General features: G+C 42.4%; 1 protein-coding gene across 4 annotated transcripts in view; it reads right to left on the bottom strand.

The window, feature by feature from the left end:
• Nucleotides 1-27,178, bottom strand: part of ptprz1b (protein tyrosine phosphatase receptor type Z1b) — a 204,205-nt gene that overhangs the window by 123,690 nt on the left and 53,337 nt on the right. For all 4 annotated transcript variants that reach the window (XM_036132405.1, XM_036132404.1, XM_036132402.1 and 1 more), the window contains exon 2: nucleotides 21,324-21,392. In XM_036132405.1, coding sequence (XP_035988298.1) covers nucleotides 21,324-21,392 — 69 coding nt within the window. The remainder of the gene's footprint in view (nucleotides 1-21,323; nucleotides 21,393-27,178) is intronic.

Genomic DNA, 27,178 nt, shown 5'->3' with positions numbered 1-27,178 from the left:
AGAGGCCAGACAAACCACCACAGCTTTCTTTAGATCTGTGGAAATCTTCCCTCATATGTTGTTGCACACTCCCAATCATTTCATTCAAAGAAGACTTCTAAACTTTTCTATTGTGCCCTGTATGTTTCTGGGACAACATGGTGTCTTCACCCCAGGTTTTCAAACTGTGAAAATCTCTTGCAAGCCCATTCCTTCCTGCAATGCTTTTTATTAACAAAGCTCAAATGGAAGCACAGCTCTTTCTGGGCCGTTTTAAATATGATGCTTTGTTTGGACTCACCGGTGTCTTTTTCAAGAAAGTGGTTTTGGTGTTGAAGCAAACAAAAACTAAACTAAAACAGAAAATGTTTAATAATTGAAAATTAATCCACTGGGGGAAATAATTATTTTTTTTTTTCCAGAGAGGCTGGTGCATAGCAAAAAAAAAAAATATTTTTGGGTTTGGATTTCTCTGAAGCTCAAAGCATGAATACATCATAATGTTTTGAATAGAGCATATATTACAGTCAGACCATAATTTGGGTTGTAGGTTGGATTTATGTTAATGATTACGCATTTTGTTTTAGACTTCGTTTTGCAAAATAAAGCTTGCTATCTGTACCTTCTTTAAATTTAAATAACTCAATGTAGTGGAAATACATTAGAATCCAGGTTTTACTTGCGTAAACTACATAAACCACAAATTCTGTTCTCTCAGTGTCTGAGATTAAATCAGACTAAGCTTTTCTTGTTTTAAGTCAATTGGGGTCAACAAAATTATTTTTATTTGCAAAATTTCAAAGCAATGGGTAAAACATTTTTTTTTGTTTGGTTGGTTGGTTTGCTTCAAAGTTCTTAAATTTCTGAAATCCATATACATTTCATTTATACTTGGCAGAAATGTCTTGTTGGACTATATGACTTAGGTCAAACACTTTGGGTTTCCTTCCACAGGCTTGTCTCAGTAGTTTGCTGGAATTTTAGCCCATTCCTCCAAACAAAACAAAGTCAGCAGCAAACAAAAAGAGAGACGCAAACAAAAAAGAAGACACCCCCGAATGAAATGCAGCAAACAAAAAGTGTTGAAAACGGAAGTGCGGTCCGTGTACCTTCAGGCAATTTGATTTTTTTCCAAAACAAAGCCGTTTTTCCGTTTTTGTCAACACAATTTAGAAACGGAAAACCAGAAAAACTTAATGAAAAAAACGGCCCGTTTTTCGATTTTGCCCATTCATTTTTCCATTTTCTTCTTCAGATTGAAAGACGAAGACGGTTTTCACGGCTGGCCCGGAAGTGCAGAAAATTTTTTCAAAATAAAAGCCTAGATAATGCAAGTCTGAAGAAAAAAAATGAAGCGGAGAGATTTCTTTTGAATAAAAAGAGGACCTTTTTACGTTGCAACATGATAGTTCACTGTAAAAAACGTGAGCTTTATTACGTTATATTGTGTGTTATTGTTTGGGGGTGGGGGTGTAATGTCTGGGCAGGATGAAGGTTGAGATGAAAACCTGTTGCTGTTAAATGTGACAACAAAGATTATGTAATGTAAAAATCTAAAATAGCATGAGTATGGGGAAAACTCAGCAGAATTAACTTATTTTTAATCAGTTGAATGATTAAAATTTGTTTTTTGAAGCAGCAACATCCCTACCAGTAGTATAACGTCACATTGTGGGGATTTGGTAAGCAGTTGTTTAAGTAAATAGTGTAACACTTCAATAAAATATTAACCACTTGGTCCCATATAAATGTGTGAAATAACCACAAATCTTCAATATTTCAAGCCAAAATAAATATTAAAAATTCTTAGTACCTTAAGGGAAATTTAAATATATTAAAAAAAATCAATCAAAAATATAGTAGAAGAATGTGAGCTGCTGGCAGGAAGGATCTTGAGGAGCTATCATCTTAAAGAACATGAAGAAGTCCCTTGCTCTTTTGATTCTTCACTGTGTTTTGGAGAGAAGGAAGTTATCCATCATCTTCAGTAGCTTATGCAGCATTTTTTTCTGGACAATCAGCTCAGCGGTTCCGGTAGTGGATCCTCAGCACAGGACCAGCTTTCTGGATCGGTTCTTTCAGCAAATGAGCAAATAATTGCACTTTCTAAAACAGACTTAAAAAAGCTAGGCAATGCAGCGTATCTAGCTATTGGTTAGATCGGATCTCAGTTTCCTTATGAATAAGAATCTCCATCTATAGGCTATTCAATAAGGGAGATTGTAACACTTGTTTAGTAAAAATTTAATCAAAATTTCCATCAAGGAGAGAGGAAGCACTGAGGAACTCCCGTGAAAGCCGCTATAGATGCTTTTCTAGTCCAGACAGGGAACAGTTTCACTTTTTAATTAGAATCTTTTGTATGACAAATAGGAAATATATGAGGCACTCTATCCCGGTGGCAGTAGGGGAGACCGGGAGCTAGTTGTTACATTGCAATTATCTTCTCCATCAGACGGTGCAACCAAAAAGTGGAATAGTAGTTTTGCATGGTCAGGTCTCACGGACTGAGTGAGAAGAGGACAGGACATTGTAAGTTTAAATGAGCACCAATTGACCATTTTCCACTACCCAAAGTAAAAAAATTAAAAAATATTAACTCTATATTTTTTAAAATGACTTTCATTCAGATAAAAATTCTAGCAGTTATACATATGGACTTGTTAAAGTAGATATTAAGGCATCCGGTCATACTTCAGTCATTGTTTTGATTAAGCCTAACATAAAACTCATTCATCTGTGCGAGCAATATGGTAAAATGTCTGGGTACAAAATTAACATGAACAAAACTCAAACCCTTTCCTATAATTATAATCCACCTGTGGAAATGGTTACCAGATACCCAATGATGTGGCAGGCCCAGTCCTTAAAATATTTAGGTATTACCATACCAAAGGATCAAACTAAACTATTTGATGTGAACTATGTCCCATTACTAAAGAAAATTGTCGAAGACATAAAACGGTGGAACTTGATTCCTTTTTTCACTCTACACTCGAGAATAGAATCCATCAAAATGAATGTTTTGCCAAGATTACTGTATTTGTTTCAGACCCTCCCCATATCTATTGATCAAAATGTCTTCAATGAATGGGACAAAATGATTTCACGATATGTATGGGAGGGGAAGAGACCAAGAGTCCGCTTCAAAACCTTACAACTAGATAAAGAAAAAGGAGGATGGGGCCTGCCATCTTTGAGAAACTATTACCGAGCTGCACAAATGAAAACCGTAATAAATTGGTGTGATGTTTCCTGCGATGCTCAGTGGAAGAATATAGAGGAGAAAACTCTTTCAGTTCCAATACAATCTGTATTGGCAGACACAAATATCCGGAAATATATACATAATACCGGTAGTCCCTGGGTTGAATGTACTCTCTCTGTGTGGCAAAACGTGGTGAAAGAATATAAACTGGAAAAAGATATCGCAGGATTGAAATGGTATGCATACGACTCTGATTTTGTACCAAACCAATTAGATTCACGATTTAAAATTTGGACTTCTAAAGGGTTAAAAACTATAAATGATCTAATTAAGGATGGTAAAGTAATTGCATTTGAGACACTGAAACATAAATATAATTTAGAAAAGCAGGATTTCTACCGCTACTTACAAATACGACATTACATAGAAACAAAGGTTGATTTAACATCGGATGTTAATGTATACTTACTGAAATTATTTAAAAATGCATACACAGGGGATGGAAACAAGAAATTAATTTCTTTTTTGTACAAATTTTTGACAAGTCATGTGTCGTTCTCAACTGGGACTGTTAAGGCACTATGGGAGAAAGAAGCAGGAATAAACATAACAGAAGAAGAATGGACTCTGATCTGGAAGCATCAGTGGAAATGTACGTCTTCACAGAGATGGAGAGAGTTTGGATGGAAAACACTGATAAGATACTTTATTACCCCATATCAAAAATCATACTATGATGGAAATCCTCCTGTTTGCTGGAGAAAATGTGGAAACCTGCAAGCAAACCATTTTCACATTATGTGGGACTGCTCGGTAGTTAAACAATATTGGAAAGACATCCACAAAACACTACAGGAGATATTTAAATGTATAATTCCCTTTGATATGAAAACTATTTTCTTTGGAAACATACCACAAGGTTGGATGAAAAATGATAAATCTCTTTTGAGCATGTTGTTAGTTGCCAGTAAGAAGGGTATAACCAAAAAATGGTTATCACAGGAGGTACCACATCTGTCAACATGGTGGGACATAATGTTGGATATTTATAAAATGGAAGAGATGACAGCAGCTATAAATAACAGACAGGGATGGTTCATGTCATGCTGGGAAAAATGGATTGATTATACAAACTTAAAAAGGCCCGATTTCATTCTGAAAATGTGAATATGTGAGATAAGGGCAATGGTCACTCCCTTCTGTTCCCTTATGTGTGTTTTTTTTTTTTTTTTTTTTTTTTTTGTTTCTGTTTGCTCTCTTTTCTTTTAACAATGGGAAACATGTTAAGATGTCTAAATACTAATGATATATGTACTTTTCTGTACATGTAAAAAATACCCATTTGTATAAATTTGTTGAAAAACTCAAAATAAAGAATTAAAAAAAAAAAAAAAAAAAGCCTAACATTAAGATAGAGCTATTCAATTCAATTTTATTTATATAGCGCCAATTCATGAAACATGTCATCTCGAGACACTTTAAAAAGTCAAATTCAATCATATTATACAGATTGGTAAAAAATGTCCTACATAAGGAAACCAGTTGATTGCATCAAAGTCCCGACAAGCAGCATTCACTCTTGGGGAACCGTAGAGCCACAGGGAGAGTCTTCTGCATTGTACATGGCTTTGCTGCAATCCCTCATACTGAGCAAGCATGAAGCGACAGTGGAAAGAAAAACTCCCCATTAACGGGAAGGAAAACCTCCGACAGAACCAGGCTCAGTATGAACGGTCATCTGCCTTGACCCACTGGGGCTTAGAGAAGACAGAGCAGAGACACAACAAGAGAGACAAAAAAGCACAGAAGCACACATTGATCCAGTAATCTGTTCTACATTAGATGGTAGTAGCGGGTGAGCCGTCTTCCCTGGATGATGTCACAGCTAACAGAACGTCAGACTATGAAGAAAAAGAGAGAACAAAAAGTTAAAAGCTGAAATGACAACAGTCATTTCAATGCAATGCAAAACTGGAGAACAGGAGAAATCAGTAGAGTGAGAGAAATAGGCCCTGATGTCCTCCAGTAGCCTAAGCCTATAGCAGCATAACTATAGAGGTAGCTCAGAGTAACATGAGCCACTCTAGTTATAAGCTTTGTCAAAAAGGAAAGTTTTAAGATTAGTCTTAAAAGTAGCATTAGCAAAAAAAAAAAAGCTAGCATTAGCAAACATGATCATTTTGGGGCAAGTTGACACATGTAACAACTTACCCCAAAATGATCATTTTTAAAAATAATTTAAATCCATACATCCTACTAAATATTTTACATTTTTTTACAGAAAAAAGAGCGATTTAAAAGAGAGGACAAAGTGAGAAGATGGTCAGGAGTTATAAAAGAAAAACAGAGCATGGCCGTGCAGCACCTGACGTGATGCTGAGGGCAGTCAGGCAGGTGACCCTAGGTCACAAGTCGAACAGAAGTACAGCGAAGGACTTTAATGTCAATTACCGCACTTTGAGGTGATACTGTAAAACATTCACACCAGCGGAAATTCAGGGTCAGACAGCTATCAATCAAAGTTCCATAATATTTCATTTTATTTCATGTTATTTCATATGAAGCATGTGCTCCTGGCAATTCAGTCTACATAAGCTATGCCAAAACTGCAACTCAGATGAGGAGTCTGACTCTGAGATTTTCATAAATAGTAAAAGTGAGTTATTGTCATTTATTCACTTAACATTAAAAATAACAACAAAATTCATTTTGCCCTTTTTTTATTGTTTGCAAAACCCCGTGTGACAACTCAACCTTTGGAGGGGCAACTTGTCACATGGTGACAATCTCCATTAGATCGCTTATAACTCTGCACAGGAATAAGATATGAAAAATACCAGAATACAAAATATATACCTGAGACTTTGCTCTTTCATCTGGTACATATGTTTTTTATACATGGTGTTTGATTCCAATATTTATGTATGAGTGTAAAAAGTGCCCCGGTCTCCCCTATTTGTTTTTGTTGTTGGTGAAGATAAATCAATTAAATCAATAAAAACAACTTTGTTTCTCTGTTAGCTTCAACAATATATACTGTTCACTAAAAACAAGACACGTATAGACAGTAATCCTATGTGAAGGTGGGTTTTGCTTGATGAGAAAAATCTTCAAATAATGCTTCCATATTTTTGTATACAGCATTTGATCAGCCTTTGTGTTTCATGTTCTACCAATAAAACACACAATAATGTAATAAAGCTCACGTATCTACAATAAACTATCATGTTGCGACGTAAAAAGGTCCTCTTTTTATTCAAAAGAAATCTCTCTGCTTCATTTTTTTTCTTCAGACTTGGATTATGTTACGTCTACATCTAGGCTTTTATTTTGAAATATTTCCTGCACTTCCGGGCCAGCCGTGAAAGCGTCTACGTCTTTCAATCTTAAAAAGAAAATGGAAAAAAGAATTGGCGAAATCGAAAAACGGGCCGTTTTTTTCATTAAGTTTTTCTGGTTTTCCGTTTCTAAATTGTGTTGACAAAAACGGAAAAACGGCTTTGTTTTGGAAAAAAATCGAATTGCCTGAAGGTACACGGACCGCACTTCCGTTTTCAACACTTTTTGTTTGCTGCATTTCATTCGGGGGTGTCTTCTTTTTTGTTTGCGTCTCTCTTTTTGTTTGCTGCATTTCATTCGGGGGTGTCTTCTTTTTTGTTTGCGTCTCTCTTTTTGTTTGCTGCATTTCATTAGGGGGTGTCTTCTTTTTTGTTTGCGTCTCTCTTTTTGTTTGCTGCATTTCATTCGGGGGTGTCTTCTTTTTTTGTTTGCTGCATTTTATTTGCTTTTTGTTTGCCGCATTTAATTTGTGCGCGTGTCTTTTTTTTGTTTGCATGTTTTCTCTTTTGCTGCGCATTTGCACCTGTCGGCCACCGTACTTAAGCATTGGCGAAGCCAGCATTTTTTTCATTGCGGTAGTTTAGCAGGTGATACATGACAGACAGGAGTTGCTGGCCGAACAAGAAACCTCTCCATTTTTAAACTCACCGTTATCCTAAAAGTTTACTGCTATAGTAACTCCAAGCTACCCCCTGGCGCCACCCATGTCCTTAAGCCATTTTGTAATTAATTTGACTGTATGATTAAGTATAAACAGGGTCCAGACCCAGGATTACCTGTGTAGCGGTGGTGAAACAGGAAGTCAGAACCACATCGGGATTAGGATTCAGGATAATTTTATTCCTGTTCAAAACAAGAAATTTTTTAACACAGCAGCTTCTGGGCTCTGGATTCCCCACAAACACCCTCTCCCCAGCGCAGCTTAGCGCGAACTCAGAGAAATACATTAAACAAGACAAAAATTCCCTGACATACAAAGCAATTAAAATAAAACCTAGACAGAAATAATCTGCCCTATAATTACAATTTTCCACCATAACATAAAAGTAAACTAAATACATCAATTTAACATCCAAATAAAATCTGAAACAACACACATACCTGTTCAAAACAAGAAATTTTTTAACACAGCAGCTTCTGGGCTCTGGATTCCCCACAAACACCCTAACCAACCAAAAGGAAAAAAAAAAGTATAACCATGTTGATACAGAAAACTTGATGGGTGTCACCAATGTGGGATACAAAGGCCCAGCAAAGTGTTGCACTAGACATGAATACATATATATATGAGTTTACAACATATTTTTAGAACGTTTTCAATATTTTAATCACTGAGATGAAAGACAACTCTGTACACTTACCTCTCCCCAGCGCAGCTTAGCGCGAACTGAGGAGGGTAGCGGGAACACACAGGATATAACGCACAACAGGAAGTGAGAAAAATAAAAGCTTCCCCACCAAAACAAAATACAATTTAAAAAAAAGGAAAACAAATATTCATAAGTGAGGATGGCTTTTTACACCCTAGGGACCAAAAATGAAAGCAAGATAAAATACAAATAATATATTACAGACATGTCAATTCAAAGAAAATAAGTTTTGAGAAGGTTCATGAAGAAAAATAAAATAAATAAATAAAATTAACTCTGCTACATACTCCCCCCTGAACTTCTCAAAACCGTCCCAACATTAATCAAGATTGGACACAGAATAACATTCTTGCCAACCGACAGACAACGACCACACATACTTGAGCGACATTAAAGGTCTTCCTCTAGAAAAGGAAAAGCAGCATTGTAAAATTGGCCAGACTCAACAATGCCTGCTTGCTAAAAGATTGTGCCGTAAACACAATCTCACAGTCAGTGGCTGTTACTCTCCCATACAGTTTATCTAATGGGTGTTGACTTATTTACAGAGGTGTAATACTACCATACTCCATTCACAAACAAAAATTGTTTACTCCTATAAAAATAAACTTCTTGCAAATCCAGAGACTGCATTACGTGTCTGTGTGTTCCTTTGTGCCATGTGTTGAATCAGTCTGTTAACTGGTTTGATTATCCTGCCAGCCCTGGATCTGACAAGACTTACGGGACCGGTTGTTGGAGTTGTTGGCCTACCAGGACTTATAACAACTGCTTCTTCGTCAGTTCCTGGCTGGTTATGCCGCGAGTCTGGGCACTTAGCCGTGTCGCTTCCGATCTCTCCAAGACTCTCAACATCGCTTGCTCCTGGTCGGAAATTCCTGACACAACTTTCAGCATCCTGGAGGTCTTCAGGGTTTGAGGTGGTATTGGCCACCCAATCCGCAGTACGGTCCAATCCATTGCTCTCTGAATACACAACTGAAACATCCTGGCTACCACCGTTAACAGTACTTGGATCTGGGGTGATGTCAGAGGAAAACACAGACTCTTGCTCTGTGTCCAACTCAAGTGGCAGGAAGTTTGCTGCCAGAAGTAAATTGCGATGGACTACTTTCTCTTGTCCAGTTGTTGCATCTCTGATGCGATAAGTATGGCATCTGGGATCATGAGACACAACAATGTAGATGTTAGAAGACCACTTGTCTGCAAGCTTCCTACGGCCACGTTCCCCTTTATTAGCCAAGAGTACTTGATCCCCGTCAACTATGTCCGTGCCCCTTGACTTCAGGTTGTACAACTGGGCCTGATGTTGCTGGCTGGAGTAGGCATTAGCCTGAGCAGCAGCTAAAGCCTCTTTAAGGTCTTCTCTGACTCTTTTTATGTAGCTGTGGTAATCCGTGACTTCATTATCCCTTTCCACGTTGTGAAACATGACATCGACTGGGAGGCGGGGAACTCGACCAAACATCAAATAGAAAGGCGCATAACCAGTCGACTCGTGGACAGTGCAGTTGTAAGCAAAAGTCAATGTTTGTAACATCTGTGGCCACATGCACTTATCACGGGGTGGCAAGGCTCTGATCATATTACCAAGGGTTCTATTGAACCTCTCGGTCTGGCCGTTGCCCATCGGATGATATGGAGTGGTCCTCGACTTCTTTACCCCTGCCACTTGCAGCAATTCTTGGACCAACTGACTCTCAAAATTTGCCCCCTGATCCGAATGGATTCTTTGAGGGAAACCATAAATGCAGAAGTATCTGTCCCATAGCTTGCGGGCCACTTGTTTGGCGGTTTGATCCGGGCACTGGAAAGCGTGGGCCATCTTGGTAAAATGGTCGGTCACCACCAACACATCAACAGTTCGACCCCTTGCATCTTCTGCAGACCAAAAGTCGAGGCACACCAACTCCAGAGGGCTTGTAGTTTTTATGCTCTCTAGGGGGGCTCGACCCTCGGGTTCAGGAGTTTTGCTCACAACGCAACGTTTGCAGCATTTGACATACTCACGAACACTGTGCTCCATACCGAGCCAAAAAAATCGTTGTCTGGCCAGGTGTAATGTCCGGTGTTGACCTTGATGTCCAGCCTCATTGTGAACGCCATGAAGTGCTTGGTCTATCAAAGACAAGGGAGTCACAAACTGGTATCGTTTCTTGCCAATACTTAGATCTTTACACACCCTGTATAGAATGTTGTCAAGCATCCTTAGCTTCTCCCACTGTTTCAAGAACTTCAAAGCTCTTGGCGGCAAGCTAGATTTTTCTCTCCTGGATGGCCGCCTACCTCGCATGACGAACGGGATGACCTGAGATAGTACGGGGTCATTTTGTTGTGCCTCCTGTAGGGCCTGAAGGGAGAGCATAGGTAGAGGCACCGAACCAGTCGGCACTAACCCCTCTACGTCTTGAGCCAGCCAAGTCAACACCCTTTGCTCATGACTGAGGTCCCACTTTGCATGTCCCAGCAGAACTGCAGATACCTCTTCTTCACTCAGCGACTGATGTTCTGGGCGTTGAAGAAATTGGAGGTATTCATCCCCTTGATGGTCGGTACTGACCCGAAAGACCTCCTGAACTGCATCTTGCCCCACCTGTTGTGATTCTTCCAATAAAACTTCATAGGACTCAGTCACCAACCTTTGGGAGACTTTATTCTTGATGAATGGTTGTCTGCTCAAAGCGTCAGCAACTACATTTTTACTTCCAGGTATGTATTTGATGCTGAAGCTGTAAGGGGACAACTTCGCCACCCATCTTTGTTCACATGCGTCAAGTTTAGGTTTAGTGAGGATATACGTCAAGGGATTGTTATCCGTCCAAACGGTGAATGTGTGTCCTTTGAGCCAATGACTGAACTTATCGCAAACCGACCATTTGAGTGCAAGAAACTCTAATCGATGGGCCGGGTATTTGCTCTGGGCACGGGTCAGTGCTTTACTAGCAAAAGCGATTGGTCGGGCTTTGCTCTCCCCTTCTTGAACCTGGGATAATACAGCCCCGAGTCCATCAGTGGAGGCGTCAGTTGAAAGGACGAACGGTTTGTTAAAATCAGGATGTGCGAGAACGACAGATTCTAAAAGTGCAGACTTCAGCAACTCAAATGAGTTTTCCTGTTCCTGCTTCCAGTCACTCGCATGCAGTTTTTTGAATGAAGCGACACCACGTGGGTTGCCTTTCCTCCCTTTCGGGGCAGCTGTAAGAGCAAACAGGGGCTTGGCTAGCTTAGAACAGTCCTGAATGAACTGCTGATAATACATTACCATGCCCAAGAATGATTTGATTTTCTTTTGAGAGGGTGTTACCCCGTCCTCCATCATAAGGTCCGCAACCGACATTGATGTTATAGCCCTAACCTTGTCTGGATCAGTCGAAACACCATTACTGTCCACAATGTGTCCGAGGAACTTTACGCTCCTTTTAAGGAACTGACATTTTTTAGGGGCTAACTTTAGTCCATGGTCTTTCAATCTGCTGAAGACCATTTCCAACCTTCTCAGGGCCTCAGCCTCACTGGATGCATAGACTAGCACATCATCCAAGTAGCAAAGAAGGGTCAGGAAGTTTTGATCTCCAAATATACTCATCATTAGTCGCATAAAGCTAGCTGGACTATTGCACAATCCCTGGGGAAGACGGTTGAACTCATAAAGCCCCATGGGTGTTGTGAAGGCCGTCAACTTCCTGTCCTCTTCTGCCACTGCAATATTGTAGAAGCCGGAGGTGAGATCCATAGCGCTGAATATAGTGCTACCACCCAAGGCTGCGAGACAGTCTGCTTGGTGGGGCAAAGGATGGGCGTCCTTTATAGTGCGAGCATTTAACCATCGATAATCTACACAGATCCTAAGGTCCCCATTCTTTTTCCACACAAGGACCAGCGGTGATGCCCATTCACTCTTTGACTTGCGGATTATCTCGAGTTCTTCCATCTCTGAGAGCACCTGTCTGAGTTTATGATAGTGCCCAGGTGGCACACGGCGGTATGGGAGCCTGAAGGGTCGGGAATCAGACAGATGGATCCTGTGAACAACATCCTTTGCTGAGCCGCAGTCAAGCTTAGTTTTTGAGAAAACAGTCTCGTACTTTCGGACGAGTTGCAACAGCTGGCCCTTCCAATAGTCTGAAACCTCACAGGATTTAATGTCCAAACTCTCGAGTCCAAGTTTTGCTAAGGACTCTTGGTAGTCTGATGAGTGAAAGTCTTTTGCGTCATCAGCCAGTTCACTGTGCATTGCCTGGTTTTTTACCTCAATTGAGTTAGCTTCAGTCAGCTCAGAGGTCTCGTCCAGATCCTCCACAGCAATGCAAACTGACACCTGTGCCAGCTTTGTATTGCGTCTCAGAGTTACTGGTTGACTTGAAGTATTTAGGACTCTGACTGGAACCAATCTCTCACCGTTCATAGTGGCGATGGATCTACAAACCATTATGTCATTCTTGTGGATCATTGCTTTGGCTGGTTCTATCAAGACAGCACTGCCTTCAGAACAGGATGAAGCTGCCGGCAACTTGCTCCAGATTAAATGTTCCTGCCTGGGCAGAAGAGTAACAGCCTGCATTAACTTGGCTGTCCCAATAACATCAGGGATAGTTTCTCCATTCCATCTCTCAATGCCGGACAGCATGTTGAGGAATTGCATCACTTCGGGTGCTTCTTCTGAATCAGGCTTACTCAGAACCTGCCAAAACTGTTTAGAATGTTTAAACTGCTTAAGGAGGTACTTGATAACATTTGTTCCAAGAATAATGTCATCTTGCTGCCCAGGAACAACCAGTACAGGGACCCTGAAGGTACAACCATACACTTTCATCTTCAGGTCATAAATGCATTTAGGCTTAATCTTCATCCCGCCACAACCAACGAGCATAATGTCAGGGCAAACATCTCTGGACATGGAGACTGAATCTGAACAAATTAACATCTGTTCAGCTCTTTCGCTGATAGTACATGTCATTGAACCAGTGTCAAGCAGGGCTTTCAATGACACTTCATCCTCCACCTCAGCATCTGTATAGAACAGACTGTCAACTTTGTCAATCCTATTTATGTTCTGAAATAGAACAGTGGTGTTAGGCGGAGAGGAATTTACACACTCAGAATATACGGTCTGCACATCCTCTTCAAGTTTGAGGGTTCTATCTTTCCCACTCACACTATCCCCTCCCTCATGTGAGTGTTTTAGTTTCCCTGATGTGGTGAAGTGTTGCCTGGTCGATTTGAAGATCCCTTGGGACAGTCCTTTCTTTGATGCCCAATCTCTAAGCATTCCAGACATCTTTTCTCCCTCATACAATGTGTACGTGTGGAATGTGAAGTCTGTCTGCAGACCCTGCAGGGGGAACCATGTCTGAATGTGTCGGTCTCAGGTCGGACAACAGAAGAACTAGGCTGGCTTGTACGCTCTAGTACTCTTTCTAGCATGCTAAGTACTCTCTCCAAAGCATTTGACTCTGAAACAACAGCTGTACTTGGTTTAACAGGATCAGAAAGCTTGGCTGTGTTTACATTGGTGTACTCTGCGTTATTTTCTAGGGGTTCACTGGTCGTTGCAGCAGCAGCTACACGAAGAGCATGTGTATTGGGCAGGGTTGTGGTCGGTTTTTTAGCTTGGTACTCCCTCTGATGCTCATCAATAGCTTCTTGCACATCAGCCAGGGACCATTTGCTTGTGGGCTTGCATTTAAAGACACTAGCAAGGTTGGGGTCTGGGCAATTTCTGACGAACATCATGGCAATTTCTGAGTCCATGTTGTCCATTTTACTCCCCTGGGACTTTAGATGCCTGTCTGCCACTTCTGCAGCAGTGTTTAATCTGATCCAATAGTCGACAGGCGTTTCCTTAGCTTTTGGCTGGGTGGCGTAGAAATCGGCTAAAGGTAGACACGAACCAGGAGTATCACTGAAGTAGCGCCTCAGAATTTTGTATATCACCTCTGGTGCTACTGGGGTATCGCCGGTTGAGCTACTCTTCAGGCCCACTTTGACAATACTTTTAGCTTTGCCACTGAGATGATTTAAAACTTCCTCGGCTTGTTCACAAGGTGGGAGGTCTCGTTTCTGTAAATACACTTCAACTGTGTCTATCCACTCATGAATGGAGTACTTGTCTGTGCCATCACCACGAAACATGGATGGGTCTTTAATATCAGGTCTGACTATTAGATTTATCTTGGAGGTGTCAGCAGTTGCTGTGAATGATTCAACTCTAGGTGATTTATTGGGAGGAGCCTCTGAGCTAAGAACTGGCTGACAAGCTAGGAGCCGGCTAGCTATGGATTCACCGATTTGACTTCCTAATTCTCCGATAAGTTCACGTAACTGATGTGTAGTGGTGCGCTCACTTGAATCAATGGGTGTCGAATGTAATGGCTCATGTCTGTCTCTGCCATCATCCAATGCAAACTGCGTTTTGGATGTGGCTCCTGGAGTGTCATTAACAAAGGTTTTCTCTAGGTTAAGTAAACCTCTTCCTCTTCCAACAGGGGATGAAAATTCATCATATGTTTGTCTATTTTTCTCTGCCATCGTATATAAAACAGAACACGGAAAACAATCTTGCTATGAAAAGGTCCCTTAACAAAAGTAAATATACAGGAGGCAGTAGATACTACTTTTTCTTTTTGCTCAGAAACAGTTACATACAGTTGCAGAATAACAAGCAACATGAAGCCTGACAGAACCCACTTATCCACCAACTTGAGCGTTCGACGTTCCAAGCACACGGCAGAACCTCGGTGATCGGCAACGGCTGATCCAAGGATCCGGCTCACGGCACCAGATGTAGCGGTGGTGAAACAGGAAGTCAGAACCACATCGGGATTAGGATTCAGGATAATTTTATTCCTGTTCAAAACAAGAAATTTTTTAACACAGCAGCTTCTGGGCTCTGGATTCCCCACAAACACCCTCTCCCCAGCGCAGCTTAGCGCGAACTCAGAGAAATACATTAAACAAGACAAAAATTCCCTGACATACAAAGCAATTAAAATAAAACCTAGACAGAAATAATCTGCCCTATAATTACAATTTTCCACCATAACATAAAAGTAAACTAAATACATCAATTTAACATCCAAATAAAATCTGAAACAACACACATACCTGTTCAAAACAAGAAATTTTTTAACACAGCAGCTTCTGGGCTCTGGATTCCCCACAAACACCCTAACCAACCAAAAGGAAAAAAAAAGTATAACCATGTTGATACAGAAAACTTGATGGGTGTCACCAATGTGGGATACAAAGGCCCAGCAAAGTGTTGCACTAGACATGAATACATATATATATGAGTTTACAACATATTTTTAGAACGTTTTCAATATTTTAATCACTGAGATGAAAGACAACTCTGTACACTTACCTCTCCCCAGCGCAGCTTAGCGCGAACTGAGGAGGGTAGCGGGAACACACAGGATATAACGCACAACAGGAAGTGAGAAAAATAAAAGCTTCCCCACCAAAACAAAATACAATTTAAAAAAAAGGAAAACAAATATTCATAAGTGAGGATGGCTTTTTACACCCTAGGGACCAAAAATGAAAGCAAGATAAAATACAAATAATATATTACAGACATGTCAATTCAAAGAAAATAAGTTTTGAGAAGGTTCATGAAGAAAAATAAAATAAATAAATAAAATTAACTCTGCTACACCTGCACCGCTCTACTTCTGGATCTTCCTCACCAACGGGTCCGAGATGGTGAGTATTGCAAAATGCACATCTGTCTCACTGATCCTCAACACTGGTATGCCACAGGGTTGTGTCCCCAGCCCTGCTCTCTTCACCCTCTTCACCAATTACTGCTCTCCCATCCACCCCACAAACATGGTTGTGAAGATTGCACATGACACCACTGTCGTGGGCCTCATTTCCAACAATGATGAGACCCATTACAAAGACGAGGACCCCAATCTTACACAAAGATGCTTCAGGAACAACCTCCTCCTAAACACCAGCAAAACCAAGGAAGTCTTAGCAGAGTACAGAAGGTCCAGGAGGACTAATCATACTCCTCTCTGCATAAAGGGGGAGGTGGAGGTAGAGTGTTTGGATTGCATAAAGTTCCTGGGCATTCACATCTCCTTTGACCTCTCCTGACCAGTGGAAACCTCCCATCTGGTGAAGAAAGCCCAACAACAGCTCCTCTCTCAGAAAACTGAAACAGACTGGACATTCTAATAAGCTGTTAAAAAACTTTTACAGAACTACAATAGAAAGCATTTTATGTCTCAGCATAACTGTGTAGTATTGGAGCTGCACAGGGCTGGAGAGGAAGGATTCAGCACAGGTGATTAGGACAGCACAGGGGATTGTGGGATGCTGTCTACAGGACCTAGAGTCAGTCTATGCAGCGAGAGTCCAGAAAAGGGCCAGACGCATTGGCTCAAAAACTGCTTCTTTCCAAAAGCTGTAAAAGCTATTGCCCCCTGCTAAGAATTAACAAACCATCAGCCCAGTTCATAAACTCTTACATGTTACAAACACTACTGGTTATACATGTTCCTAATCTGATGTAAATCAAATAATTTATACTGTCTTTTACATGCACATGTGTATTAGCACACTCATTCTGTCAGGGACTGTCTGAAATTTCACTTCAATATGTCCACATTATGTTTTTTCCTCGTGTCATTATCCACTCAGTAAAGCACACCAGTCTCTCTGGTTGCATTACACCTCCACAACATGATATTGCCATCCCACATTTCACAGATGGAATGAGGTTGTCAGGCTTGGTGTGGTCCCTTTTTCTCTACAAATGTAATAAGAAGATAAGAAATTCCTTTATTGCCCCACAATGGGAAATCTTGGGTGTGACAGTGGCAAAGACAGAGACAGAGTTACACACAATTTATAGTAATGAAAAAACAGGCTAATCTAATCTAAAGTCAGTTATAAAGCAACAGAGGATGAGCTTTATCAGAAAGCCCAAAATAAAAGTAAAAATAAATATCAGACTAAGTATTGCACAATCATTTATAATTTTAGGTAGAAAAAGATAAAATATTCAAGTTAAACAGAGGAAAAAAAACTCCAACCTATTTAGCACACCGTGTGAGAAAATATGCAATATGCATGACAGTAAAGCTACATCTCAGAGTAGCTAAGCTGAGTGCAAGTGTACCGAAGCACCTAATTATGGTTACTATAAACAAATACTTCAATTCCCTTTTTTACCAGACCATAGTACATATCTCCAAAAACTAAGGCCTTTGATCCCGAGTCCTTCGCCAAATTGCAATTTAGGTTTTTTGTGTTCATTTTGGAGCAATAGGTTCTTTCTTTGAGTGGGCTTTTACTCCATACTGGTAGAGGACTCAATTGATTAGGGAAAATGAAAGTGTTTCATCAGCTTCAGTCAGCATCTTATGTTCTGGGGTTGACATACACATTTCCCACCGAAACATGCTCATTATGGAAGACAGAGCCTCTCTATATTGGCTTAACATTTCCAGGATGTTTCTACCTGTGTACAGTTGTTTGACCAGATGAATGCAGCATGTTTAGGCACCCTTCTGCTGAAATCTTGGTTAATTTCTGTTGAATTTCAGAAAGACAGCAGACTCAATTTGCGGCAGCTACTAGTGGCACTTCCTGTGGCAGCTCCAGCTACTAATGGCACTTTCTGTGGCAGCTCCAGCTAAGAGTGGCACTTCTAGCGGCAGCAGCACCTAGTAGTGGCAATTCCGGTGGCACTTTCACTGGCATGCAACTGCCAAGAAGGTGTCATGGCTGTTGCCTCATTCCTGTTGCTGTGTGTGGGCAAACGATTTGTTATAGATGCCTGTTAGTCTATAACTACTTCCAAATAATCATGTTTTATTGATATTATTTCCAATAAAAGCTTGTGAAACTTTCGGCAGCTGCCTGCCAGAAGGTGTCACAACGCCGGCAGTCCAGCTGCCGTAACTAATGGCAGGTCCTCTGGCACCTTGTGGCAGCTGCAGTGGCATGCAGCTGCCACAAGGTGTCACTAAGCCAGCAGGCCGCCTGCTGCACTTCTGTTGCTGTTTATAGGCAAATGCTTTGATTTTGGGGTTATTTAATACCTATTCTATATTTACTTTCAATTAATCATGTGCTAAATTCACATAAGTTAATCCATCCATCCATCCATTTTCCAAACCGCTTAATCCCTCATGGGGTCACGGGGGGGTGCTGGTGCCTATCTCCAGCGTTCACTGGGCGAGAGGCGGGGTACACCCTGGACAGGTCGCCAGTCTGTCGCAGACATAAGTTAATAAACATTTTTAAACAATTTAATAAAAAAGTGGTTTGACTCGTGATAATAAAAACAAATGTGGTGATATAAAAACACGCTGGCACACTTCGGAAGTCTGCGGCCCTTGGGTGCCACGAAGACGCCACAATAAGGCCAGAAGATGCTAGGATCCTGCCAAGATACCAGACCGGTTGTAAAAGCCTCCAACATCCCACGCCGGCTGCTGCTGTTTTCATGGAAGCGATGCTGATTATTGGCAAACGGGATGTCAGGTTAGTTATGAGCTGCTCACTGTAAGTGCCACTATTACCTTCAGCTGCCACCGGAAGTGCCACTCTAAGCCGCTGCATATTGAGGCTGCTGTGTCTCAGCTTTTATTGCAAATAATATAAATAAAATATGATTATTTGAAAGTAGTTATAATCTAACAGGCATCTATAACAAACAGTTTGCCCAAAAACAGAAACAACAGTGCGGGAGGAGCCGTGGCACCTTCTTGGCAGGCACATGCCAGTGAAAGTGCCACGGGAAGAGCCAGTATCAGATGCCGCTGCCACAAATTGCGCTCGGCCCTGCTGCAATTTTAATTCCTCTACAACTAAGGGCTGCTGTAAAATACATCCACATCTGTGCCACCATTTAAATCAGAGGTTATGAATGAACCTCTCAGAAGTTATTGGCATTATCAATTTAGCATTTTAACTAATTGTTTGAAGGCATACTAATCCTAGTGGGCGTAGACTTTTAAATTTAAGGAAAGTAAAAATCTTCTGAGGAAATACCTTAATGTCAGACAGTTATGTCTATGTTTTGTTTCTTCACAGTGAAGGGAAATATCTGGTTTCAGCTGTCTGACCACATTTAGTGTGATGACTGTAGTCATTTAAACTTGTTGCAGAACAAGCATGGTTTGTTTGAGGAGAGTTTATTCTAAAGGCCTATAGGGATTTGGGTGTATCCTGTCTTGAAAGTTCTGACACTCACTCTCCCAGTCTGCTGCCCGTCTTGCTTTCATTCGTTCATTTCCCCTCAGTGCCCCCCACTTCTGACCCAACTAAAAAGGCTGCGCACTGTGCCTCACAATGAAATGTGGTCCTTTCAAATGTTAATGCTTTTACTTTTGGCTCAGAGGATAGCACAAGGCGAGAAATGGAGATGGACACAATAACAAGCTTGTGTACACATGCACACACACACACACACACACACACACACACACACACACACACACACACACACACACACACACATACACACACAATGGCTACAGTTACAGTAAATCTCAATGAACTACCACTGTGAGGACTTTGGTTGGGCTGATGAACTTCCAGACCCAATAGAGAGAAAGGGTAAGTGCATATCCACTTCACTTCTGCTGCTGACAGGTTATTCATTATTTATGTCAGTGTATCACACTAAAAACCAATTACAATTTGACAAACAAGGGGAGGGTGGCAGACAAATTGATTGTAAAGCTCCAACAAGGAGATGGAGAATCATCTGAAGGAAGAAATGCAGGTGCACCTATTGAGATTTGTTCTTTGTCATAGATAATAGCAGTAATAGGGTGGAAAAGTTTTAATGTGCTGCCTTTTATGCATCCAAGGTCGGCAGTTATGAGTGGGTCAATTATTTGGCATACAGACTAAGGAACGTGTTTCATGAAAACAAATGTTTTCTTTATTAAATCTGTTTGGTTACTATTGATTCCTGGTTATTTATATTCCCCTTATTGAATTTTATCATTTGGAGATAATGTGGTTTGCAGACAAACTGATAACAAGCATCACTTGTTATTTGTTCACAAAATGTGCCGAGACTAACCATAAGGGGACTGAAAATAAGAGGAGAAATAACAAAATTATATAACATTAATAAAAAACAGGGCCATCCAGTCATGTAAAAAATAAACTATTAAGGCCTGTGTGTGTGATGTGTTTTAAACATATGGGTAATCAATGTGAGTTTTAACAATCCCTAAATATTAGATTAACATAAAACCAAAAAAAAAAAAAAAAAAGAAGAACATAAACATACTTCATTGCACTTTAAGTTAGTTGTGTATGGATAAAGCTTGAAGAAAAAATTGTTTTTATGCTTAATAAACTTAGAACTTTGCTTTTAGCACCACAAAATATAATGACCACTGTTCCAGCTTCACTCTGGCCAAGATCAACCTCTGTCTGGCGATATCTCATGTCATAGGTTGTCATAGGTTGTATACAGACAGGGTGCTGCAAGACTGTCAGTCAAACTTTGCAAGTTAAAGAAAATAATACGCACAAGGGACATATAGTTTTAGAGCCATTTACACAGCAATTGGCTGCGATATTTGAAATTTGGTTTGCAACACAGTATACCAGTGGCTACTTAATCTGTCAAAACCTGAAGAAAAGGATAATACTGTTGTAGAGGCGGCAGTTCAAATCATGGAGAACTGAGCTCATCCACTATGATGACAACAGTGGAAATCTATTAACACACTGATTTACTTTCCTTGCAGCACAAGCAGAATTTTACAGGTCTTCAGCAGTAAAGTTTGTAACCTGCTGACTGTTCTAACAGTTCCACATTTCTAACATTCTAATTGTAGAGGTAGGTAGAGGTAGTTCAGATTAGATCCTTATCTTACAGCTTAGTATGTTACCACTAACATGATCCCTAGAGGTGAAGGTTAATAACCATAATAGCTCTTCTTTTAGCTCATTGATGGCATGTGTTTACAGTTTTACTGCTCTCTTGAGCAGTAAAACTCTAATCTCTCCCTAAAGGGGGTCATTACTGCCTGTCTGCGTCCACTCTTTGTTTCTGTCTGATCGTAGCTTAACTCTGCAGGGGCTCCGTGCTGAGTTAGCTGAAGTCATCGAACCATATGGTCCGAGACAGATCAACCTTTCCAAATGGGAGAGGTTAACAGCATCAGATATTCATTCTGCTGTCTTTGGGGTTTCAGTCTTACATGGGGTTTTGTGGCTGCAGCATGCCATCCCAGTGAGTGTTTATTTTTGGAAAATGGATTTAATTTTATTACATCACAATAAAAAAAAACTCTGCTTCATAAGCACTAAAGAAAAGGTCTTGTAAACCTTAAAATTTCACTTGCAGCCAATAAACACAAGGAATCATATTCTAGACTCCCAGTACTGATATCATAGTCAGTGATCACAAACTAGAAAAACTTGAGAAAAAACACACAGACCTGAGTAGGACCAGTTCAAATCTTCAGGGAGCTTCTCCAGGCCTTGGGACACCGGTTCCACTGCCAGAACTATCAAAAACAGGCAGAAATATTATTATAGAGAGATATTTTTCATTTTGATTATACCAAACTACGTCTGTGTAGAATGGATTTATCAAAAACATAGGACAAAAAATATATATCAATCACCCAGCATTTCCCATCAGCTAACCACATTGTTTGGGAAACATCTGTCCAGGTTTTTACCAGCAAGCTTGTATAAATAACCTTAAAAAAGAAAAAGAATCTACATAAAAGATGAAAAAAAGAACTTAACCATGTACCATCCGTCATACCGAAAAGAACCCCCAGTAAAATCCAGGGGTGTACAATATATCGTCCCTGGGGAAAGCCTTTCAGTGACAAGTCTGTGAAATAATACAGAATAGTTGCCTTTGAGCCTTTATTACACTACAACAGGTTACAGATTCCAAAGGCCAGGTACAGTCCTGCTCACCATTATTGCCACTCCTTCATGTTTTGCATAGCTGACTGAATATCTTCAGAAATAAATGGAAATGTTCAAAACTTATATCAACAGAATCTTTCAACTTGAGGTCCAAAGTAATTTAAGAAAGACAGTTGCCATTTCAGCACAAAAGGACAAAACAGAAAACCAGCATGTGCAGTAATATTGACACCCCTCCCTAATATTTGGTTGCACAGCCTTTGGCAGCAATGACAGCCTCCAAACGTTTCTTATATTCATCTATAAGCTTCTTGCACTTCTCGGGTGGCAAGAGCTTTTGCAATCTGCTCAAGCTCTTGTACATTTGCAGGGTTCCTTTCTCCAATGGCAGATTTCAGCTCTACACAAAGATTTTCAATTGGATTGAGATCAGGACTCATTGCTGGCCATTTTAAAACAGTCCATTTTTTCCTTTCAACCATGCCTGCGTGCTTTTGTAGGTGTGCTTTGGGTCATTATCTTGCTGGAAGACCCAGGATCTTCGCCTCAAACCAAGTTTTCTTACACTGGGCAAGACATTTTGCTCTAGAATTTTTTGATAATCTTCTGATTTCATGATGCCTGTGATACGGTCAAGGCCTTCAGTACCAGATGCCCCAAAGCAGCCCCACAGCATTATGGATCCTCCACCATGCTTGATTGTTGGTATGGTGTTATTTTCTTTAAAGGCTTCATTGCGGCATCTGTAAAATACTGTTTGTGTGAATTACCGAAAAGCTCCACTTTTGTTTCATCTGTCCATAAAATGTTGTCCCAGAAGGCTCGAGGTTTGTCCAGGTTCTCTTTTGCGAAGATCAGTTGTTCTTTTTTATGTCTTTTCTTTAGCAATGGGGTCTTCCTTGGCCTTCGCCCATAAAGCCCCACTTTGTTTAGTATGCGGCGTATGGTACTTGCTGAAATAATCACACCAGACTGCTCCAGGTTGTTCTTTAGGTGTTTAGATGTGTGACGTGGTGTTTTTTTCCACCATTTCCCCCACGTCCAGGGAGGTTCCTGACAGTTCCATGCCTGGGAAACTTCTTAATAACATGACACACCATTGAAACAGGGATATCAAGGTCTTTGGAGATGGCTTTATACCCTTTGGAGTACTTGTGCTTACTAATAATAGCATTATTATGCCGAATTGGGTTTAAATACTGATTTGCAGCAAAGGGTGCCAATACCATTGACACGTTAAACATTATGTTTTTCTTTGTTTTCCTCATAATGACTATCTTTTTAAATGCTTTTTATCATTTGCTGTTTTGCATCAAGCACAAGCTATCAGCAGGAGCAGGTGAGCAGGACTGTATCTATGGGAATAGCAGCAACAATGGCTCTCTAGGGATAATTATAGGAGCCTGAACTGTTCCTGCTCATAAGAACAATATGATAGAGTAACACAATATCCGTCCGTCCGTCCGTCTTCTTCCGCTTATTCGGGGTCGGGTCGTGGGGGTAGCAGCTTCAGTAGGGAGGCCCAGACGTCCCTCTCCCCAGCCACTTGGGCCAGCTCCTCAGGAGGAATCCCAAGGCGTTCCCAGGCCAGCCGGGAGACATAGTCCCTCCAGCGTGTCCTTCCCCTGGGCCTCCTCCCAAAGCTCGTGACCATAGATGAGGGTAGGAACGTAGATCGACCGGTAAATCGAGAGCTTCGCCTTTTGGCTCAGCTCTCTCTTCACCACAACGGATCGGTACAGCGCCCGCTTCACAGCAGACGCTGCACCAATCCGCCTGTCGATCTCCCGCTCCATCTTCCCCTCATTCGTGAACAAGACCCCAAGATACTTGAACTCCTCCACTAGGGGCAGCACATTCTCCCCAACCCGGAGAAGGCACTCTATCCTTTTCCGGTTCAAGACCATGGTCTCGGATTTGGAGGCACTGATTTTCATCCCGGCCGCTTCGCACTCGGCTGCGAACCGCTCCAGTGAGAGCTGTAGATCATGCCCTGATGAAGCCAATAGGACCACGTCATCCGCGAATAGCAGAGACGCAATCCTAAGGCCACCAAAACGGATCCCCTCAACACCTTGGCTGCGCCTAGAAATTCTGTCCATAAAAGTTATGAACAGAATCGGTGACAAAGGGCAACCTTGGCGGAGTCCAACTCTCACCGGAAACGAGTCCGACTTACTGCCGGCAATGCGGACCAGACTCTGACACCGGTCGTACAGAGACCTGACAGCCCTTATTAAAGGGTCCGGTACTCCATACTCCCGGAGTACCCCCCACAGGATCCCCCGGGGGACACGGTCGAATGCCTTCTCCAGATCCACAAAGCACATGTAGACTGGTTGGGCAAACTCCCATGCCCCCTCAAGAATCCTGCTGAGGGTATAGAGCTGGTCCAGTGTTCCACGGCCAGGACGAAAACCACACTGCTCTTCCTGAATCCGAGATTCGACTATCCAACGGACCCTCCTTTCCAGAACCCCTGAATAGACCTTACCAGGGAGGCTTAAGAGTGTGATTCCTCTGTAGTTGGAACACACCCTCCGGTCCCCCTTTTTAAATAGGGGGACCACCACCCCAGTCTGCCAATCCAGGGGAACTGCCCCCGATGTCCACGCAATATTGCAGAGCCGCGTTAACCAACACAGCCCCACAACATCCAGAGCCTTAAGGTACTCAGGGTGAATCTCATCCACCCCCGGGGCCTTGCCACCGAGGAGCTTTTTAACAACCTCGGCAACCTCAGCCCCAGAGATGGGAGAACCCGACCCAGAGTCCTCAGGCTCTGCTTCCTCAATGGAAGACGTGTTGGTGGGATTAAGGAGGTCTTCGAAGTATTCCGCCCACCGACGCACAACGTCCCGAGTCGAGGTCAGCAGCACACCACCCCCACTGTAAACAGTGTTGGTACTGCACTGTTTCCCCCTCCTGAGACGCTGGATAGTGGACCAGAATTGCTTCGAAGCCGTACGGAAGTCTTTCTCCATGGCCTCTCCGAACTCTTCCCACGCCCGAGTTTTTGCCTCGGCGACCAGCCGAGCCGCCTGCCGCTTCGACTGCCGGTACACATCAGCTGCTTCCGGAGTCCCACAGGCCAAAAAAGCCTGGTAGGACTCCTTCTTCAGCTTGACGGCTTCCCTCACTGCTGGTGTCCACCAGCGGGTTCGAGGGTTGCCGCAGCGACATGCACCAACAACCTTGCGGCCACAGCTCCGACTAGCCGCCTCAACAATAGAGGCGTGGAACATGGTCCATTCAGACTCAATGTCCCCCGCCTCCCTCGGGACGTGTTTAAAGTTCTCCCGGAGGTCGGAGTTAAAGCTCCGCCTCACAGGGAACTCTGCCAGACGTTCCCAGCAAACCCTCACAGTACGTTTGGGCCTGCCCGGTCGGACCGGCTTCCTCCCCCGCCTTCGGAGCCAACTTACCACCAGGTAGTGGTCGGTGGAGAGCTCCGCCCCTCTCTTCACCCGAGTGTCCAAGACATACGGCCGCAGGTCAGATGAAACGACAACAAAGTCGATCATTGAACTGCGACCTAGGGTGTCCTGGTGCCAAGAGCACATATGGACACCCTTATGCTTAAACATGGTGTTTGTGATGGACAATCCATGACAAGCACAGAAGTCCAACAACAAAACACCACTCGAGTTCAGATCAGGTGGGCCATTCCTCCCAACCACGCCCCTCCAGGTCCCACTGTCATTGCCCACGTGAGTGTTGAAGTCCCCCAGCAAAACGAGGGAGTCCCCAGGAGGGGCACTCTCCAGTACCCCTTCCAAGGACTCCAAAAAGGGTGGGTAATCTGAACTGCTGTTTGGCGCAAAACGCAAACAAAAGTCAGAACCCGTCCCCCCACACGAATGCGGAGGGAGGCCACCCTCTCGTTCACCGGGGAAAACCCCAACGTGCAGGCACCGAGATGGGGGGCAACAAGTATGCCAACCCCAGCTCGGCGCCTCTCACCATGGGCAACTCCAGAGTGGAAGAATGTCCAGCCCCTCTCAAGAAGACTGGTTCCAGAGCCAGAGCGGCGCGTCGAGGTGAATCCGACTATCTCTAGTCGGAACCTCTCAACCTCGCGCACAAGCTCAGGCTCCTTCCCCACCAGAGAGGTGACATTCCACGTCCCAAGAGCCAGCTTCTGCAGCCGAGGATCGGAACGCCAAGGTCCCCGCCCTCTACTGCTACCCGTTGCACAATGCACCCGACCCCTTTGGCCCCTCCGACAGGTGGTGAGCCCATCGGAAGGGGGACCCATGTCGCCTCTTCGGGCTGAGCCCGGCCGGGCTCCATGGGCAAAAGCCCGGCCACCAGACGCTCGCCAACGTGCCCCACCTCCAGGCCTGGCTCCAGAGTGGGGCCCCGGTGACCCGCGTCCGGGCGAGGGAACACGAGGTCCAATAATCGTACTCATCATAAGGGGAGTTTTGGGCTGCGCTTTGTCTGGTCCCTCACCTAGGACCTGTCTGCCTTGGGTGACCCTACTAGGGGCTTAAAGCCCCTGACAGCATAGCTCCTAGGATCATTGGGACACTCAAACCCCTCCACCACGGTAAGGTGGCAGCCCAGGGAGGGGCACAATATATTACTTCATTATCATCCAAATATCAATGTGTGCAAAATCGGCACTCCAAACAATTGATTGGATGTATCAAACTCTGGTAGCCAACACAATATTTTCCAAGTGCTCTCAGAAGTATTGCAGATTACTATAAAAAAATGACTCAATGTCCCAACACGCTGTCTAGACTGTTAGAGATCCACTCATCTCGCAATTGAAATGCCTGAAACAGAACATGAAGTAATTGTCCAACAGCTTGTGGACACATCTTAAAATATGGATACTGCACAGCCAGAAATGTCAAGATGGCTATTTTTTTACACCTTAATTTTAATCCATTGTGCAGGTATTAATTTAGTGAAGCACATCTACATAATCTGTAATATGGGATAAATGGAGTCGAACTGGACTACAAGTTGCAACACTGCTGGCAAGCTTCTCCCTACACCTGCTATAGAGAGAAGACTGAGCATGAGAATAAGACACCAGTTCAGGTTGCAATATATATGAAATGTATTAAAAACAACACACACACACAAAGAGAGAGAGAGAAGTACCAAAAACAATACGTTCCCTTTCTTTGATCGTTCATAGCGTACACACAAAGAAATCCTCCTTTGAAATGATGAAAGTGTAATCCAGGCAAAGCTTTGGAAAAACAAACTTGTAATCTTCCTTTTAAGAATAATCAATACTACCCTGCTCTGACATCACATTGTCATGTGACTGTGGAGAGCCAATGAAGAGACTATATAAGCAGGAAGTATTGGTTGCCAGGAAAGGCTAGGGAGGAGGAGCTTGGAGAAGTTTGTTGGAGGTATGTTCAAGTTGCTCACTTGCTCATTT

The sequence above is a fragment of the Fundulus heteroclitus genome, unplaced genomic scaffold (genome assembly GCF_011125445.2).
Source record: "Fundulus heteroclitus isolate FHET01 unplaced genomic scaffold, MU-UCD_Fhet_4.1 scaffold_50, whole genome shotgun sequence".
In the NCBI taxonomy this organism is placed as follows: Eukaryota; Metazoa; Chordata; class Actinopteri; order Cyprinodontiformes; family Fundulidae; genus Fundulus; species Fundulus heteroclitus.
Note: the sequence above shows the minus strand (reverse complement) of the source record. Positions and strands in the feature narration are given on the sequence as shown.